The following is a 20,102-nucleotide window of genomic DNA, read 5'->3' as shown; positions in this document are numbered from 1 at the left end:
CACCAACAAGGAAAATACCCAGCTGGAAGAAGACAAAGCTTCCACCCCATTCCCAAAACAATCCCTAAAAGCAGAAGAAAGGAAGGACTTTTTCACTATGGAGGTAAGCCCATGGCAGATTTATTGACATATCATAAATTCATGCCAAACTTGATTAAAATGAGTAAAAGCTGAGTAAAAACAGAAATCTGAGTTTTCATTCCCCTGAATTGTTAGTGTAAGTACTGGAAGTACTATAAGTACTGTAAGTCCCTGGAAGATTTGTATATAGAAATAGCCAAGACTCACAAAAAAGGCCAGGTTTGAGTGTCAGAGATGGACATAACCATCTAACATTCTCCCTTTTAATTTATGTACAAAACATGTTCTTTTTTAACAATCTCATCTAATTAACATTGCTGATTTACCCACAGGAGAAAACAAGAAGCAGTGACAAAGATGTGGAAAAAAGCTCTCCATACCTGGTGGTCCATACAGCAATAATCCTTTCCAAGGGGACAGAATGCCAGTAAACAGCTCTGGATACTGTAGAAGCAGAAAAGTAATCCAGGGATTAAAAATGTATCATCTAAAAGAAACTGCAAGGGATTGTAGTCCTCTCCTTCACTGTTCCTAGCACACTCAAGAAACCTAAGAAATTTGAAGAGAGGCACAAAACGACACCAAAACAATGTGATATGTATGATCTGAGTACTGAGAAAAATGCTGTATTTATTATTTGAAATCTGCTTTCAGTGGTTTTGGGTTTCTTTTCAAGTGCAATTGATGTGACATTCTCTTCTGTAAGTCATTTTTCATAGAATTAATATAGGCCAAATCCAGCACTTCTTACAATGCCAAAGGTGCCAAAGAATTGGACCTAGCTCATACAATATTAATACTGAAAGGTAATTTTCCTGTAGTAGAATGCAGGTGCCATTTCAGATAGAACAGGAACAGTTCTGGCATGAAACACGAACGCCAACACTTTTGACACAAACGGCCTACAAAAGCAGAGAAATACTGAGAACTCTAAAACACCACTGTAACTGCAAGGAAACAAGCTAATGAGCCCAACACTCGTTTTGTCAAAGCTATTTAGCACTTTACCTTTATGGGGTAAACAACTGCTTCCTTGACCAGCCTTTTAGCTGCATCCAGTCCTATAATATCATCCCACTTCACGTTCGGCTTACGGAGATAAATGTCCTGCAACACACATCACATCTTGTTAGGAAAACCCCTTCTGCAGTCGGATAATGACCTCTGGCAAAGTAAAAGGATCGACTCAGGGATAAAATAGTGATGCTGTTAAGTGATACAGGCTGTATTATTTAACCCTAGGTACCAGGGACCTCCCAGGAGGGAAGCATACACAGCAATCACTTCCCCTCCAGGCCTCAGTTTCCCTAATGTATTCCTAGCGAAGGCAGATGCTGAGCAGATCTACCTCAGATCTCTTTTCTGTTGGTTTGATTTAGGAACCAACCAACATATCAGGATCTACTGTGATACAAAGGTTCACCAGCCCTAATATTTTGTCTCTATTGCTGCAAGTATTGGATGTTTAAAAAAAGACGTAAAAGTAATAAGAGTGACACATTGGTTCAACTTTACACCCACCAATGGAATTCAGCAATTGAAATTACATCTGAATCTTTGAACTGAAACACCTTTTGACACTCATTCTTCAGTGAATTTTTCTTCCCTCTTTTAAACATGTTTATTTTATAGTCACAAGTTCCACAGCTCACTCATGTGCAATGTGAAAATATTAATTTTTTTTTAAACTTGATGCTTAGTAGCTTTATGGCTGCACCTATTACTTATGTTCTTGCATATAATAATGTTAATACCTATTATTTATGTTATTTCTTGTGTTGTAAGTAACAGTGAAAAATTTCTATTTACTCCACTCTATGCAAGATTTTATATGCTGCAAGAAAAGCTGTGAGAAACTCTGCAACAGGAAGAAATTTTTCCCCTAAGAATCTATCAAAAGATAGATGGTAATTAGTCTATGCCCTGAAACACTCACTAAATTAATTTCATTTAATTCATCAAACTTTCTAAATCTTCCATGAATCTTTCCATTTGCCTTCATTTTGTGGCTTTGTGTTCCAGGGGCTAATTGTTCTGCAAAAAATCACATCTTCGGTACAAATACTCAGGATAAATTCTGATCTCCAACAAAAATAGTCCACACAGACTGAAGAAAAATGATGTGATTGTATCCAAGGGGAAAAGTTAATACAATTAGAAAAAATTATTTATATAGAATAGATTACACTTTCCCTGTCTATTAACAGTGAATTAAGATGAATCAGATTTCTGCTATTAAGTAGAAACTTACATAACTGTTTCCAAATTAAATTAGATTGTGTTATGAAATAGATATAACATGCTATTTATTTGTATTGATTTATACAGTGTTGATTACCATAGCAACTAGGAACATACCACAATGGAGCACAATTCAAAAAACACACCATAACAAATTAAAAACAATTTTTATTGCTTTTTTTGTTAATGTAGCAGCAAGAACAACATTATTTTAAAGGTCTACCATAAATAAAAGACCAGACAGGAATTGAAACAAATGAGAATTTTCTTACTTTAAGGTTGGAAATTTCCTAAGATATTCCTTAAGTTCTACTAAACGTCAAATACAAAACTTGTGGACCAAGAATTTTGGCCATACGTGGATATAAAAATCAGTCATCAAAAGTCTTACAAGCTTTTTGGAAAGGCGATTATAAGCAAGTTTCCCCTAGCGGATACCACTCATGATATTTGTATCCAGAAAGTCACAACACTACCAAACACTGCGGCGCTGTGAATCCTTTTTGACGAGTGACTCATCCAAAAGCGGGGGATGCATCTGTGCCTGCTGCAGCCACAGATCCCCAGCAGACCAGGGCCTGTTTGTCAGGCTACACCTCAACCCAGGAGTGACATGAAATGCTGCTGACAAGGTTGTGGTTCCCTCCAGGGGTCAAGCTGCCTATCATGGAGGAATCCCCAAGTCTGCCCTGGGAGATGGTGCATTGATGCTGCTCTGGCAGCGCGGGGATGAGGGCACCGCTTGCAGAGCCAACAGTTACAGCATCTCTGCGCTGCACCGCCTGAGAATGCACAGGGAGGGCAAATGTGCACCAAGCAAGGCACAGGGCAAGTGCCAGGCCAATGTCCCAGCCAGGTGTGACACAGCCCCAGGGCAGTGTCATGTCCTGTCCCCTGTGCTGGCCCTGCTGAGGCACCTCCAGGGCTGGGACAGCTCTGGGCCCTCAGGACAAGAGAGACACTGAGGGGCTGGAGCGTGTCCAGGGCAGGGAACGGGGCTGGGAAGGGGCTGGAGCCCCAGGAGAGGCTGAGGGAGCTGGGAAGGGGCTGAGCCTGGAGAAAAGGAGGCTCAGGGGGGACCTTGTGGCTCTGCACAGCTCCTGACAGGAGGGGACAGCCGGGGGGGTCAGGCTCTGCTCCCAGGGAACAGGGACAGGAGGAGGGGAACGGCCTCAGGCTGGGCCAGGGGAGGCTCTGGGTGGACATCAGGAGCAATTCCTTCATGGAAAGGTTTATCAAGCCTTGTCACAGGCTGCCTAGGGCAATGGTGGAATCCTCATCCCTGGAGTTTAAAAGCCATGCTGATGTGGTACTTGGGGACATGGGTCAGTGTTGGCCTTGGCAGTGCTTGGCAGTGCTGACCTGATGACCTTAGATGGCTTTTCCAACCTAAATGATTTTCTGATTCTAAACCATGCAGGAATACCAGGGTTTAATAGTAATTTTGGTAGATGCTATCTAGTAGATACATTCAGAATTCAGAGATTGCTGTGATACTGGCACGCTGCCCACACTGACTACAGCCCTGTGCCTGGAATGGAAACTGCACCCCAAGGGTGGAATCAAGGTTTCTCCCACCATCTGATCAAGCGAGATAAAACATTAGGTAATAGTTGGTTTTAGCTAATATATTTAAATCTCTATTTCCAATGAAGTATTGTACTTTCTTTGAAGCAAAGAGAAAAGCCATGACAGTCTGCACAGCATGATTAAATTACCTGCTCCCCATTAGAAAGGAATGTTCGTAATTATTTCCTCCCACTGTGCATCAGAAAGAAACATCATTACATGTAAAGAAATGACTTTTTGGGGAGCTATGTGGACGGAAAAATAACTTGCACATTCAAGAATGAGCACTATCAGTGACAGTAAAAAGAAACAAAGAGCATTCCCAGATGCAAAGATAACCAACATCTCTCTACAAATGATGTGGAGATCTGCTCTTACTTTGCTTACAACCATTGCAAGTTCCCTCATCTCGCCAGTCATGCCAATAAAAGCACTAAGAGGTTTCAATAATCGTTCCTAAAAGAGAAAAACATGGGTTCTTGTCAGACTGCAAGTATTTTTAGAGAAACTATTATGTATTTTTTAAAAAACTGATACATTGTAGTAATATCAACTTTTAAATTTGCAGAAATATGTGTAATAATATGAATTGTAAAGTAAACCATATTTGCAGTGTCATATTTTCCTCTGACAGTATCTAACCCTAATCAACATTAAAATGAGCAGCTTTCTATTTGCACTTACAGTGCTAAATATGACCTACATAGATTAAGAGGAGTGAAAAATGTAACTGTAGGTCACTGCTTTTCACATTCTGTTTTTGGATAGTTTCTTACAGTGTAGCAAGTTGCCAGGCAGACAAGCACCACAAAAGCTGGATGCACTATTTGAAAAGTTCTGGCTTGTGTCTGGAGTGTTTACACAAAATTTATCTCAACCATCAAAATTCTGTTGTTGTCTTAGCTGAGGCAAATGCTAGAGACATACTGAGCTGAAAGGAACCAGGATTTCACCCCGAGAAGTTCTGCAGGTGTCTGCAATTTTTTTTTTTTTCATCCTAAGGCCTCATTTTTACTTTTTGCCTGCTTTCATGTCCAGAATAAACTCTCATCAAATTAGACCATTATCAAGTATGGCTGTCCCTTCAAGAAAGAAATACACCTTCAGAAATCCAAGGCCTTTTTTAGCACTTGGCAACAAAAACAACCTTGTTGCAGTATTTTGTTTTGCTCCTGGTTGTGCAGAACTCAAGTTCACATTGATTGGATGGAAATATGAACAGAAACACTTACTGATGGATCTGGATCACAATTAAGGCTGTTCAAGGGAATTCCTGGTGACATTCTGACAGCATCATTAATCATCTTGCATAAGTCAATTACTTGGCCCTAAAGGAGAAAAAAATGTTGCTGTAGGCTTTACCACGGTGGTAGCACTACTCTTAAAAATACACTGGACCAAATTTTGCTTGCAATTACAACAGTGTGTTTCCTTAATGCGTATACAGTCCCAATTATGGCAAAAATTGACCCCAACAACCGCGGTAGCAATGGGGATAGAATACATAACTCAGTCAATTCAATAATTTAACTGCAGCGCTTTTCATTACCTCATTCAGGAATTTAAAATTTATCTTCAATCTTAGTTATTTACCACCAGGCTTTAAAAAAATAAATATTCCTCTCTGAATATGTTTGAAATAGTATTTAATGCAAAAAAAGTGCCTCATATGCAAAGAATTATAATTTTTTTATAGAAAATTACAAAACTGACTCTTCAGCTGACTATACAGAAACATTTTATGTAAAAATAGACAGAAAACCCTACCACTTGATATTTTTGAGAAGCTCTGTGCTTTTTTTTCCACATACATATTTCTCTGAGAAACCACATACCAGGTTTCCACCAACCTTTCTTGGCTGAGAGCTGTCTCCTCCAGTTTTGCCGATTCCTGAGATGCTTAAACCAAAATCAGATTGATCCAGAGTATCTGCACCACCATTATCCTAAAGAAAAATGCCTTTTAAAACAAATGTGCTGCCAAGTAAATGGATTGAAGGTATTACATGATAGGTATCATTCCCTCTCTTCACACAGGCCCAGATGAAGATCCAAGAGAAATATTGATCATTTTAACACCACTGTAGATTTAACTGGACTTCACCTGACTGGTGACAGCAGTGAAAGCCACGGCTCTGGAGCTCAGCAGTGAAGTTATTTCATGTACTGAGCAGAAACTGCATTTTACATAATGTATGTATGAAGAAGAGACTCTTACAAACAGTGGAAATGACAGGCCAAGTAAAGGCACAGCATGTCAACTCAGAAATGAGGAGCGATTTTAGGATTATGTATTCACTCCACAGCAGTTACTGCTGTAAAATCCAAAAGGCAAAGTTTTGGGGTATTTTTAGGGGTAGCAATAGGTCAGAGAAGAGCTCCTTTTGATTCAGAAATATAGCCAGGCCCTTTAAAAAAAGGTTGCAACAGACACAGTGCTTGCCCACCAACCTGCTGTTCCTACCCACCCTCTGTAAAAGGATGACAAAAAACTAGATTTCACAGCAATCTCACCAAAATGAGACTCTCAAACCTAAACATTACAGACCCAAATTACTCCCTCAGTCTCAAACAACTTAAGCACTGTGAAGATGCTAACAACTGATACCACTTCATTCTTTATTTGTTTTTGTTTTCTGGCACTAAAGGATTAATATATTGGTATTAATGGAAAAAAAATACTGATTGCTTTCAGTATAGGTTGGATTATATGCCTCCTTTTCCTCTAATTTATGTCTGTGACTGCCCCCAAACTCATAGCAAGAAATTCTCTCCATGTCTTGCACCTATAATCCTTAAGTGACAAAATCAGTAAAACCTATGAGTTGCACAATTATTAATTGTGTAACTCCCATCCTCTTGCTGCCTACAGACTCCCCAAACAAAATCCCATTAATTTCAACTGTACTGCTGCCAAGATAAAACATGTTTAAACCTGTCTGGGGCTCTCCTTCGTGGAGGATTTAGGTTCTGCTGTACCCTCAGGTGAAGTTTTTGATGCTGATTGTTGCACTGTCTGTTGTTTGACCCTTGGTACATTCTGAGAAGGAGCTGTTGTCCTAGAATAAAGAAAAAAAATTTCAAGACTTCCCTGACATTTTTTTTTTCTTCAAAATATGAAAAGACTAAAACCCAAACCTTTCAAATAAAGCAGGTTTAGGCCAACTTTGCTACCACTGAAGTTATGGCATTAATTTCAATCACAGCAGGGTTCAATGCTTACTTTTTCCAAACACCCCACCCCATTTTGCCCACACTGCAGAAGCTCTGTAAATTTTCTGCCTCTCCATTTGGGAAACAAGTCTCTAGTTTCCTCTAGCACGTACAGGAAAAATGCACCACACAGTCAGGAGCATGGCTCTAGGCTTTGGTACTCCTCTGGAATCACAGCATTATCTTTACCACAGTGCATATTTGCTTTTACTAGGAAAATTTTCTGCCCAGAGAAACACCCCACACATATATCTCACCTTCTTGCTCTTCCTCCACTTCTCAGCTGTTGTTTATTTTCTGCTGAGGCAAAATTAATATTAAAAGGGAAAATAATTAAGGATCTAAAAAGGGCATTTTGAACCTTTTTTTCCCTTTAAAAATATTCTTAAGCAAACAATAATAACCTTGGAAATAATAATGCATAAACAGGAACAGCGGGAGTACAAGCACTGCAAGCTTGCAAAAACTTACTGAAAACAAACTGATGTTGGTGAGAGTGCTTTTGCTTCACAGTTTTTATATTTTAGCTCATTCAGTCTTTTGTTTCTCTGCTTACATTTTAAAACCAGTATCATGTTCACAGTAGAATGGACACCACCAGAAATTAGATTAAGTACAATAATTTAATATATCACACAGAATGCTTATTTAATGCTAATAATTTTTTCATTGCTGAATTGGGGAATATGAATTTGCCTTACTCCTCTGAAGAGGAATCAAGTTCAACATAATAAGACAGAATAAACGTCACATTGCAGTAGTGGTTATCAAACTATGTTATCTTTTGCATTTATGTAATTTTAAGCAATTTCTGTCAAAGGAAAGCTTTTTTTTTCACAAAATGTCAAACTCACAAAGCCCAGATGTGAACTCATAAAGCCAAGGGTTTGTATGCTACCAGCATGCCCCTGGTTACTCCAAAACACCTTTCCTTTCAGTGTTCTCTGTAAAATGCTCTTCCATCCACTCATGATTCTCACACAATAAAATAATCCTTCCCAAACAGCTCTTATCTGGAAGGAGCTTGGGAACATGGTGTGTTTAGGGGCAGCAGAGCCTATGGAGCAACCTGTAATCTTGTGGGTATATATACCACATTTCCAACAGGAATTCAGCATGGAAATGACCAACTTGTTACTGTAGGACTTGCCAAGAGTGCTGCAAAGAATTCAGTGAGAAGCAGCACCACACCAAGGATTTTATTTAGATATCCAAGTCTGGCAACAGGCACAATTAGGGCACGGTGAAAACTGTGTGCACTGCAGGAGAAGAGGCTGCTTATGCTTTAAGGAAAAAGAGTGATGCCTCCCTGCCAGCACGGTCACAAATCTGAGCTTAGGTAAGAGCAGACTACTCCATGCCTGAGAATTTTTACTGACCAAAAAATGCATAATGAGAGCTTTTAAATGCCCAAGAGTGGCTTTTTAGGAATTCTTTGTTACTTAGATCATGGATTCAGTCTTGCCTACTGCTCCGTTTGACTGTGATGTGAAAAAATGCTTCATAATATTTTTTCACTCTTGCCCCACAACAAATCCTTTTTGTTTTGTCCTGCAGGGCGGTTCTTCCTCTTTGTATTAACACCAGTCCATAGGTTCTAGTTGTACATGCCTTTTTCAAGGCAATAATTACTAAACCCTTTAAGCTGGAAAACACCTCTAAGACCATCCAGTCCAATCACTCCCCACCCCTGCAGTGGCCACCACTGACCCATGTCCCCAGGTGCCACATCCACATGTGTTTTAAACCCTTTCAGGGATATTGCTCCACCACTTCCTTGAGCAGCCTGTGCCAGGGTTTGACAACCCTTTTCACAAAGAAATTTTTCCTAATTTTCCTAAGTCTAATCCAAACCTAGATTCTTCAAGCTCTTCATGATTTATTCTCATACAGTTGTTATTATGGCTTCTCCAAACTACATTTTGTTCTCAAGTGCAAAACCCTTCAGGCTCTCAGGGTTATAACAAAATGGTCATATTCTGTTTTGCCTTATTCTGTATCATTCATCCACTATTCTCTCCCCATGAGAAGAAAGTGGATAAATATATCTTTGCCATAATGCTTTGTGCTTAGCTGACATTTTCCAACATCAAAGCAGATTTCAAAAACAGAAAAATGCCACCTTCTAGTTCCTTTATATAAAGAAAGAAGGAAAAACAGAAGGGCTTAAAGCCACCTCTCTCAATTCTGGTGTCGTGTGTGCTAGAACTTCAGATCAGTAACTGTAAGGATTGGAGCATTAAAGGCTGACATACATGACAAGGGCTGTGAGCATAGCAGGGAAATACACATTTTAGACTTTGGAAACAAAACCTTTCTTTTTGGAACAGAGCCACGTACCAGTGTCCAGGACCTTTTTGGTAATTTTAGGATACTTTCGAAATTTTACAAAATAGTAGCTTTCATATTCCATCAAAATTGTCTCAAGATCAATGTTGTCACAAACTTCAAAGCCACGTAAACCTAATTTTGTCTCTTGCTCCAAAGCATTTGCAGCGTCAACATATCTGGCAATTTAAAAACAAAACAAACAAGGATCAAAAAACTGAGAGTCATCATCTTACTCTGATTTCTGAGAGAAGCAGCAAACATGGCACTAGTAAGCATACGGTATCTTTTACCTGTCCACAGTTCTATTTTTATAGAAGTATAAACTCTATTTTAATAAGCTTTGTTGGTTAATCTAAAGTATTTTAAAATTATATAGGGATTTTTTGTTTCAGAAACTGAAACAATTTAGCAAAGCAAACTGCGAGGATACCTCATAGCAGTTTACACTTCCTCACATCAACGCAAAGGCCCACGCTGTCCATTCAGCCAACAGAGGACAGAAAGATGCAGTACAGCAGGTACACACAGTCCCACAAGGATAGAGTGCTATCATTTAAAAAACATACCCTTCCTCCATTAAATAATGCAAAATTAGAATGAGGAGATTTTTCCGACGAGCTTCTGTTCGCATCTCCTCCTGTGAATTAAGACAGAACTCTAGATCAAATGTAATATTCTCTTTATTGCTGTTAACAAAATCTAAATGTAGCCTCTGGAAACAAACAAATTAACACAACAGCATGTAAGAACTGTAAAACAACTCACTGTTAATAAACACAAGGAAAGTGGTTTTCAATCTAATTTTTCTTACACATTATCAGGGCTACTGGATGGGTAGAAATGTTTTCCTAGAGAAGAGAAAATTATTTTAGGGTTGAACAAATAACTTACTTCCCTTACTATGGTTATGGCTCCCAACATGTTCAGACTGCTGTGAATTTCAGGGCAGGACTCTTGCTTCAGGGACTGTGCAAGGAAACCTTGTGCTCCATCCTGTCCTTTCCTTGCAACCAGAAACCTGTTCTCTGAGTGCCTGGAGAAGGGGGGCTGGTGAACAGGTCTGGGATCTGCGTGCCTCTACTGCAAAGACCAGCTCTAACACTTGCTGACACCTCCCATTTCATAGGCCTTGATGTAAAAACACAACAAATGAAACACAGACACTGGAAGAATTAGTGGGTTGGGACAACACGAAACTTGCACAATTTTCACACAGGACTGACCAAAATCAGGACTCAACATGGAGAAATTCAACATGGAGTCAGTCTCAGGGATGTCTTGGCACAGACTGGAGAGCCCAAAGTCATTCATAAACGGTTCAGCAATAAAAACAAGGCAGCATAAAAAATTCTCTTCTTCATTCGGTGAAGCTTCATCTGAGAGAGTATCAGACGCAACATCAAGTAAAGGAAAAGGCACAGTGAAAACAGAATCATGCAAGATGATGGAATAAAGCCTTTCTCTGATGAAACATGCCATATATGCTCAGTGTCTGCAGAAAACTTCTAAGATTTTTGGGTCATAACAGAAGATGTTACAATGAAAGCTCTAGAAATCAGCACATTGCCTTTGGTCTGCCTCACTGGGACTTGAAACTCACTGTGGGTATGGTGTGTTTTGGCCATACCCACAGTGAAAGTAGGTATGGCCAAACACACATTTAAGTAAACTAATGACTTCCCTTCTCTTTTAGGTTGGGAGGCATTGAGAGTTGGACTCGATGATCCTCATGTGTCCCCCAGCTTGAGGTATTGTGTCCTTCCTCTGATTCTGTGATTACTTGTGAGGACCCAGTGTGAACACGAAGGAGTGGCACTTAATGGATGGGGAAAGAGCAACCATTTCTGTTGATTGCACAGCACGCACACACCTCTGATCACACTGCACAGTAAAGCTACACAGGCTCCTGCTTCCATCCCCAGTTTACCTCCCTTCTATCCCAACTGAACAGCATCTGTTGTTTTGATTTTTAAGATTTTCTAAGCCTTCTGATGTTTACATTCTTGTAACAAACTCTCTCACACACTTTCTGTAAATAACTTATTGTTTTGCATTCTTTAATGGAGAAGGAGAAATTTGATGGACTGTTTTTTGTCCAGTGTCACTGGAGAGGTGGCACTTTCACCCTCTAATCCACTGTCACTTCTGCAAATCTATAAATGTTGGAGTCAGAAAAAAACTTCCCTGCTTACCTTGAGAACAGCAGCATGTTCACGTTGTGTTTTTTCATGTCCTATAGTGACAGAGCATCCTCATCCCCGCCCAAGGAAAAGCCCAGCCCAAGTGTCACCCCCTGTCTGCAGGTGACAAATGCAGATTTCTGTCCTGTTCATGCCACAGACAGAGCCCCACCACCTGCATCAAGGACCTGGGCTGCTCTCTGCCTGTGCCTGGCACACAAAGATGCCAAGGAACTACTACTCACCAAGGCTGATGTTTTTAAATCCCACAAGATGTGCAAAAGAAATATATATACATAAAGACCATTATTCTTTCTGGTCTCTTGGAAGAGAGAGCAACCATAGTGACTTCTGGTAGTAGAGAGTCACTTATTCCAAAAACCAAAGGTGTTTTTCGGGTGGTGCAAAACCCATTTATCTCTTTACACACCATTCCTTTGCAAGGTTAGACCTGCCTCTGCTCTGCACACATGGGTATCACATGGCATTCCACTGCTAATTTCAACACTTAAGAGAGCATCATCAGCTATTGTTTTATTTTAAAATAAAATCTGCCAGCCTGCAAAATGTACTGGATAGAACTGGGAAAAAGTATCCCAGTCCAGCAGGTATTTCCCGGGATGTTTGCTTCAGTCGTGGGGCCATCTAGTGTCATGACTAAGGAAGAGCTGGGGTTTGCTCTTAACGTTTCCTACATTTCACATATTGCAAATAAGATTTGTAGAATGTTCATTCTGGTTTTCTAGAATGAAGACTAAAACTGGCTCGGGAAAAGGGGAAAAATCATAACCCCTTTCTACGTTTGATAACCCCTTGAGAAAGTGTTTCCAAAAGAAGTTACAATACCACTCCAGTGGTGGTACAAAGCTAATTTTTCAAACCGTTTTGGGGAGAAAGGAGTGTAGTGTAAATGTTTTGTAGATTGGTAACTCTTGAATGAAGCAGACTGGTTCCTGGGAGTTGCTGCAACAAGAAATGAACCAGTTCTGAGAATTTCCACGAGCAGAGAGAGAACACACACACTCTGAGATGAAAGGGTCTTTTCCTTCTCAATCTTTTGATATGCTGGTGCTTGGAAAACAGATTTTGAACTGTTGCCCTTTTACCATTTCTCCTGGCTGACGTGAAATTCTGAAACACATGTGGAGATGCAAGAAGGAAGCTGGAGTCATGCTGAGAATCCCACCTGTACATCCTTTGAAATGCAACTGCTCCTGAAGGTTTATGCTGAGAAAGATTAACTGTTGTGTTTGCTAATGTATCAAAGGGCAAGGTTACAGCTACCTCTGAATATTTAAAATACAGTATGCAAACAGAGTGGCCACCACAGAAGACAAACACATCAAGTGTTTCATGTAATAAACACGGATATTCTAACAAGAGAGGAATTACCTCTGCCTGATGGACTGACAGGATTCATGATCCATGGCTGGAACTTTCCTTGAGAAGAACTTGTGTTCTGGCATGTCATCTGCTGCTGTTCATCCCTTTTTGTTACTTCTGATACCCCCAAAGCATTTTAAGTTCTAGTATAAATAGTGATACAGGGATTGGCAGCATCTCAAATAATTTAAGTACAGACTTGCTTTGGGGGTAGGATAACATTGTGTCTATGTGTGAGCCACCTACTTCAACCTTGACAAAGCAATGCTCTTCTGCTTGTGCTGACCAAACAGAAGGAAAAATGAACCTTCACATCCCACAAGAGCCCCATCTAAAAATGAGAAGAGAGTTTAGACTGAGAGGTTAATTCTGCTAAGAAGAATGCAAACAACAATCAACAGACAATGACTTATATTAGGATGGACCTGAAAAACAGAACCAAGATATATCTCTGGTAGCTCAGTTCTGTGAGTGTTCTATAAACCAAAGAAAAATCTTTTGAAAGGATCTTTCAACATGCATCTGTTACCAAGTCATGAATCTGGTGAACCAGTGGCATACAGATTATTGCCTGACCAGTCCCACCAATCCTTTCCTGCATTTCACCATTATTTTAGCCACTATTTTAGCACATTCTTATTTCACGAGGCAGATGAGCCTCTGTCTGCATCAGTGTCACCAGCAGCTTTATCTATCCCCTCAGAAGAGCTCTGAGCTCGCCCTGGTCTGCTGTCTGAGCTCCAGTTTGTCCACTAGGACTGACCCACTACACTTATCTCCAAAAAATAAAGCTCCCTGCCACAGTCCAGGCAGACACTAACACTGCCCAAGGCTTCTGCTGTGCTTAGGGAGGAAATGGCAAATCTTACACAGCATGGAAAACCAGGAGTACTTACAAGTGCAAAGTTACTTAAAATTCAGTTTAGCTTTATAGTGATCTAGCCTTCTTGTTTAATTAGTATTTAGAATTGCATGTTGTTTATAGCCACTGGTATTTCAATAGATGTTTAAATGCTTAAAGTTTAATAAGCTTCCATTCTTAAAAGAACAGGAAAACATATGTAATTAAATTTTCAATTACTATAGGGGGTTTTGGGGTCCATGAAATTAATAAAACCTTAAGGCACTTAAATGTGATCTTGTTTTAAAAACTAAATAGTTGAGCACGTAACTAATTAGCTTTAACACTTATACTGTTATTTTCTTTATTTCTAGCTTAACAAAAGAGTGGCACATATTCTCTTTTTTTAGTCATTTTTAATTAAACTCTATTAATAGAGTTCTGCATCTCAGGTGCAATTGTTTGTTTAGTCATTTCCACACCTTTCACTAAAATGCATTTACATTCTAAATCAACCAAGCCTCTTGTGCAATTTCCTGAAATTAATGGACCTACTAAAAGATTAACTTAACTCAGCAACATTTCATTATCATTTGACCCTATATATTCTGCATGAATTTTGCACGCTTGTTGGGATGAAGAATAAAGATCTACAAGAGTAAGGCATCATCTGGGGAGCTCGGGAATAAGAACTGCTCTGCTTTAGTGTATGCACTCCAAGGGCAAACAACTGGGGCAGCCAGGATGTGTTCAGGAAGATCTCTGGTTAGGAATTTGGACAAGAGCAGCCAGGTGGCTGTGCAATCACACAGGGAAAGCACTGATGGTAATACACACACAGCCCCTTCCCTCTTTGTCTTTGGGATCCCAGGATGCTGAGAAATTTGGAGTTCCTCAAAATCAAGCTGGCACCGTGTGCCAGGACAGAGAGGCTTGATGGGCTCACCTAGTTTTCCTCCTCCCTCCCTCCACCACCCTCTATTCCCACAGCTTTCCACTCCCCATAGCCCTTTGGATATTTGCACCCTCGACAGGCTTTTCAGAAGGATGAATGTTCAGCTCTTGTCTGGCTTGCTAACAGTACTTTTTGAGAAACACAAGCAGAAAATGGAACTGATGAGTTTTAAACAATGTATAACTTGGCTGCCATTGAACAGAATTTCCCAGGACAAAGAAAGGGCGCTTTGCCCTCCTCTCTTCTCCAAATAATACGAGGCTGCTGCAAACAATAGAGTTGCCAAAGTTTTTCAAGGATTACAATGAGCTTTCATAATTAAAGACATACAGCGAGCTCACCATAGAACTTATGACTGGGAACAAGAAGGAAAAAATCCTCTTGGCAGCTTCAGGTGGTTCTTCAAGTCACTAATCAGAAAAAGAGGCTCTAAACTTCTGCTCCTCTGTGAAACACAATCTACTCCCTCATCTCTATATCCAAAATATCGACTGCTACCTTCAAATTCATCCTGCCAAAAGGCTATGGAGAAGCCAGTTTACCAAGAGTACATCAAACCAAATCCTGTGGCACAGCTGACAGAGCTCTTGAGTTCTCAGTCCCACAAATGTTTCTGCATTGAGAATCCAGCACCATCTTTGGGACAAAGGCCATGCAAATCCCCACTGGTGAAGTTAAAAATCAGGTTCCCTTTTCTCCTGGCCTCTCCTCCTTTGTGTTGATGCTGTTTCAATACCACACCTTCAGGCTCCATTTGCAGTGGCTGAGATCTGAATTCACTTTAGGGCTCAGAAGGAGACCATGCTAGAGGATCCCATTCCTAGGTAAATATATCTATCCTATTAACACTTCCTGAGGAGAGGATATTGAGGGGCAGGGAACCAATCTCTTCTCTCTGGTGACCAGTGACAGGATCCAAGGGGATTTCATGGAACTGGGTCAGGACAGATTTAGGCTGCATATCAAGAAAAGGTTTTTCCCCCAGAGGGTGGCCAGGCACCCAACAGGCTCCTCTAGGAGTGGTCCAAGGCTGCCAGAGCTCCAGGAGTGTTTTGACAATGCTCTCAAGAACATTGTGCAAGTTTTGGGGCTGCGCTGTGCAAGGCCAAGAGTAAGAACATGATGATCCTTGTGGGTACCTTCCAGCCCAGAGCATTCTATGATTCTACAAAAAAGTTGATATAACATCTAAAGCTCAGTCTTAGGACTCTTCCCAGAACACCTCTTTTGTGAAAAATCCTGTACTTTTCATTCTTAAGCAAGAAGAGGGATTGATGTATGCATGCACAGCACCCAACAGCTGTATGGGAAAGGCTTTTAGCATCCCTGCAGCCTCTTTCCTCTGGTGTACTTTAACCAGCAGATGGAAGCAGAAGAACAGGTTATGAAATTCAGCAAAATCTTGCTGTTTCTTGGCTTTCTAGAGCAAGAACCATAGAATCGTTGAACTACAGGATGGCTCGGATTGGCAGTGACCTGAAGACCATCCAGTTCCAAACCCTGCCATGGCCAGGGGCACTTTCCAGTATCCAAGGCTGCTCCAAGCTCCGTCCAACCCGACCTGGGGTGGGGCAATACAGCCGTGACTTTTTCAAACAAGAACGAATGGAGGGAGAGATACGGACTGTGTCCTTTGGCCGTGCCTACTGCTCCAGAACCATGTAGAGAGGGGCTGTGAGGGAACCACGCCCGCCCCGGCCCACCGGGCCTAACCCCGTCCCAGCCGCCATGACAACACAGACCCACCCCCCGCTGCGCATGCGCAGAGCGCCCCGCTCCCCGTTGACAAGGTAACCGCGACGCGCAACGGCGACGCGCCCCGCCGGTTCTCACCGCTTCCCTGGCCTGGTGGGTGATTCTCAGCGTCTTACAGGCGAGCTCCATGGCAGCAAGGGGTGCCGCCGATAATGTTACCGGGAACACCGCCGGGAATAACGCACCGAGCGCCCGGACCCGCACTCCGCCGACCCCCGAGGGGGACAGGCGCGTCCCGCCTCCCCAGAGCAGCCAATCGGAACGTCGGAAGGTGAAAGATTGACTGAAGATCTACCCAATCAGAAGTAGAGAAGTGTGGGTGGAAGGCGGCGCTGGCCAATGGGCGCCGGGCTCGCCTGGGTGGTGCGGGGCCGTTGGGCGCGGGGCTCGGGCTGAGGGGATGGAGCCGTCCGGCCCCTAAACAATCCAAAACGAGCCAGACCAACCCAAAACAAGCCAAACCAACTTAAACCAAACCAAATCAACCCAAAACATGCCAACCCAAGCCAAACCAACACCAAACAAGCCAAACCAACCCAAACCATGCCAATCCAACCGAAGCCCACCCCAAACAAGCCAAATCAAGCCAAAACAGTCCGAATGAGCACAGCCCAGCTCGCTCCAATGTTAGACACGCCCAGCTCACCCACACAGCTGAGGTGTGCCTGAGAAGCAGCAGAGTGCAGTTTGCCTTTCACATCAAGGATGCAGCAGTGGGCATTAAAACGGAGACCAGCGCTGTGAGGAGCACAGGGCTGTGAGAAGCGCTCACTTTGGGGCACAACTCGGCTGCCTGGTTGCTGCAGCCTCCTGGGGTTCAGGGTGTGAATTATTCGAGAGGTGAATTGTGCCTGTTGGATGTGGTCCAGCTTCAGTCCAGCTGGAGGAGAACCTATGAAACCTAAAGCTCAGTCTCAGGACCCCTACCGAAACTCCTCTTGCGTGAGGAATCCTGTGCTTTTCTTGCACAGTGGGAAGATGAATTGATGGACGCATGCACAGCTTTGTGGGAAGGGCTTTTGTTATCCCTGTTCCCAAATCCAACAGCTGCTCAGTTCTTGGACAGGTTCATAACAGGGTTCAGGGTTCTTACATCATGCAACACAACCTGGTCTAATGGAAGGTGCCCCTGACCACGGCAGGGGGATGGAACTGGATGAGTTGTAAGGTCCTTTCCAACCCAAAACATTCTGGGCTTCTATACCACACTGGCTTGTCGTCGCAGGTCCCCAAGTGGGTAATAATTATCATTGACTCCATGATTCTCAGAAGGCTGATCTATCACTTTATTATACTATACTTACTAAGAAACCCATTGCCCTTACAGACAGTCAAGATGCAGGTGGACCCAATTGGTCTTTCAATCCAAACACCATCACCATTCACCAAACAAAAAAATCACTCTTTGGCAAACAAATCTCCATAACACATTCCACATGTTCACAACAACAGGTGCAGCAAGTGAAGATAAGAATTGTTTATCATTCTTTTCTCTGATCTTCTCACAGCCCTTCCCAGCACAAGGCCTAGGGAAATTGTGTATTGCTTTCTGTGGCCAGAGAGCTGCTGCCACACTTGCTTAGCATCTCATCCTCAAAAATATGTTTTTTCCAGACATCCAGATCTTCCAAAAATACTCCTCAGTATAACCATCAAAACTCCATTATGGCTTTCTCCTTTTGCTGTCACTCTGTTCCCACTCTGGAATGTTTCCCCAGCCCTTTTCAAAAACATTCCCAATCTGGTACATGCCAACACAGGCTTCAGTGTGTGTTCACAGCTCAGGTAGCTGTGCTGTAAATGTATATACATTCATCCTGTCAAGGAAGCAATTTAAAGCATATTTTTTATTACATTTGTCCCAAAAAAACATGGAGTTTTTCAAAGTGGATCAGATTGATGTTTTTCTAACTAACTTAGGTCCCCTCCTATCAGAATGTGTGTTTAATTTTGTGGCCTTAATGTTGTAGTAGAGTGGTAATGCATTTGTTTTTCTATTACCATTGGCTTCTTTCTTTGTGGTTCTGAAAGAGAAATTCCTGTAAGTGAAGTTAGAATTCAAGCCATCCCAAGTTCATCACTGTCAGGAGAACAGCCTGGGTTCATGGCTGTGTTTGACTGGAGAGTTTTCCACCATTACTGTTAAAGGGGTAATCCTACCTTTATATGTGGTTTCCTGTAGTTTTGATGGATAAAGAGACTCTTCAAATCCTTTGAACAAAAATTGAGGGTAATTTTCACAAAAACTGTCCATAGAGGCAAATGCTCACCCACAGTTAGGGAGGCTGTGTTCAAAACTGTGAAATCTAGGCCTATGTCAATAAACATAATTTAATAAAAATAATAATGATCAAGTAAGCAACTTCATAGCAAAACTTAAATATTTTGCTGTTGCTCTTATTACCAAAATATAGATGTATCACTGTGGTATGTTAGGATGGGCAGGCAAAATTAATATTCCATTATCAAAACTGATTAGAATATATATACATATATATACATATAAATATAAATATATATATATATATATATATATATATATATGGATGTATTAGGTTTCTAATTTGTATTTTTCTAAACTTTAATATATCTGTTGTCAATGAAGTTATATATAACTATATTCATCCTTTGTTGCCTTTGTCCCAGCCTGGAAATGAAACTTGGGATAATTTTAGTAAGGAGGTAATATAAAAGAGGATCTTTAATGAAGGCCTCCAGGGGCAGTTATGGAAAGATGTCCACAAAAGCCCACTCCCCCCCCAGAGGTGAGTACGTTTTGTAGGTTTTAGGAAATTAGCAGAATTGATGAAAATCACCAATTAGGAAGACAAGTGGTGGTGCAGTTCCCCCCCAGGTCAAGCCCCTTCTCTGCAGTCCCCCCTCAGCACTCACTGTACTTTGCCCATGAAAATGTATCTTGAAGGGTTGCACTTGGCCTTGGCTCCTGGAAGAACCAAGATAACAAGGAGCCTTGTACCTCCCGGGCTTGGAGCTCTGGAATTTGTTTTGTCCTTCTGCTTCATGGGAACAGCCATGGAGAAGTACTGGGAAAACTAGCTACTAATACAGTAAGTGACAGAGTTACAAATAGATGTGTGAAGAATACAGAGGACATAGAAAAAAAGGCAAAACCCAAATGGCATCACCTTGACAGAAGATTCAGTCCCCTCCAAACTCTGGTTTGTCAAACAGCTGCACAGAAAATGCAGATACAATGCAGGCACATAAATTATTTCTTTCCAATAAGCAGAATCGGAGAACCACAGGATAGCTGGGGTTGGAAGGGACTTTGAAGATGATCCAGTTCTAATGCCCTGCCTCAGACAGGGACACCTCCCACTAAACAAGGTTACTCCAAGCCCTGTCCAACCTGAGCATCCAACTTAAGAGTATTTTTTCTTATAGTCAGAGCCCACATATTTTTTGTCAGCAGCATGATTAAGGGTGTCTTTCAGCCCCTCTGCTTTGACAGCCCTAGACCTCACACAAGAGGGTTGTAGGCCCTGACCACCACTTAAATATTTTTGCCGTTCACTTATAATGTTACATTAAA

The 20,102-nt window shown here is 41.5% G+C and overlaps 1 protein-coding gene across 1 annotated transcript in view; it reads right to left on the bottom strand.

The window, feature by feature from the left end:
• Positions 1-16,678, bottom strand: part of KATNAL2 (katanin catalytic subunit A1 like 2) — a 28,576-nt gene extending 11,898 nt beyond the window's left edge. Inside the window, exons 1-10 of the mRNA XM_041464127.1 lie at positions 16,628-16,678; positions 10,002-10,072; positions 9,445-9,611; positions 7,362-7,401; positions 6,827-6,950; positions 5,742-5,837; positions 5,124-5,219; positions 4,270-4,347; positions 1,090-1,188; positions 462-525 (exon numbers count right to left, since the gene is read on the bottom strand). Of these exons, the coding sequence (XP_041320061.1) occupies positions 462-525; positions 1,090-1,188; positions 4,270-4,347; positions 5,124-5,219; positions 5,742-5,837; positions 6,827-6,950; positions 7,362-7,401; positions 9,445-9,611; positions 10,002-10,072; positions 16,628-16,678 (886 nt within the window). The remainder of the gene's footprint in view (positions 1-461; positions 526-1,089; positions 1,189-4,269; positions 4,348-5,123; positions 5,220-5,741; positions 5,838-6,826; positions 6,951-7,361; positions 7,402-9,444; positions 9,612-10,001; positions 10,073-16,627) is intronic.
• Between the last annotated feature and the right edge of the window lie 3,424 nt (positions 16,679-20,102).

This window comes from Pyrgilauda ruficollis, unplaced genomic scaffold, assembly GCF_017590135.1.
Source record: "Pyrgilauda ruficollis isolate IOZ18807 unplaced genomic scaffold, ASM1759013v1 scaffold170, whole genome shotgun sequence".
Lineage (NCBI taxonomy): Eukaryota > Metazoa > Chordata > Aves > Passeriformes > Passeridae > Pyrgilauda > Pyrgilauda ruficollis.
The sequence above is the reverse complement of the archived record's forward strand: the minus strand, read 5'-3'. Positions and strand labels throughout refer to the sequence as shown.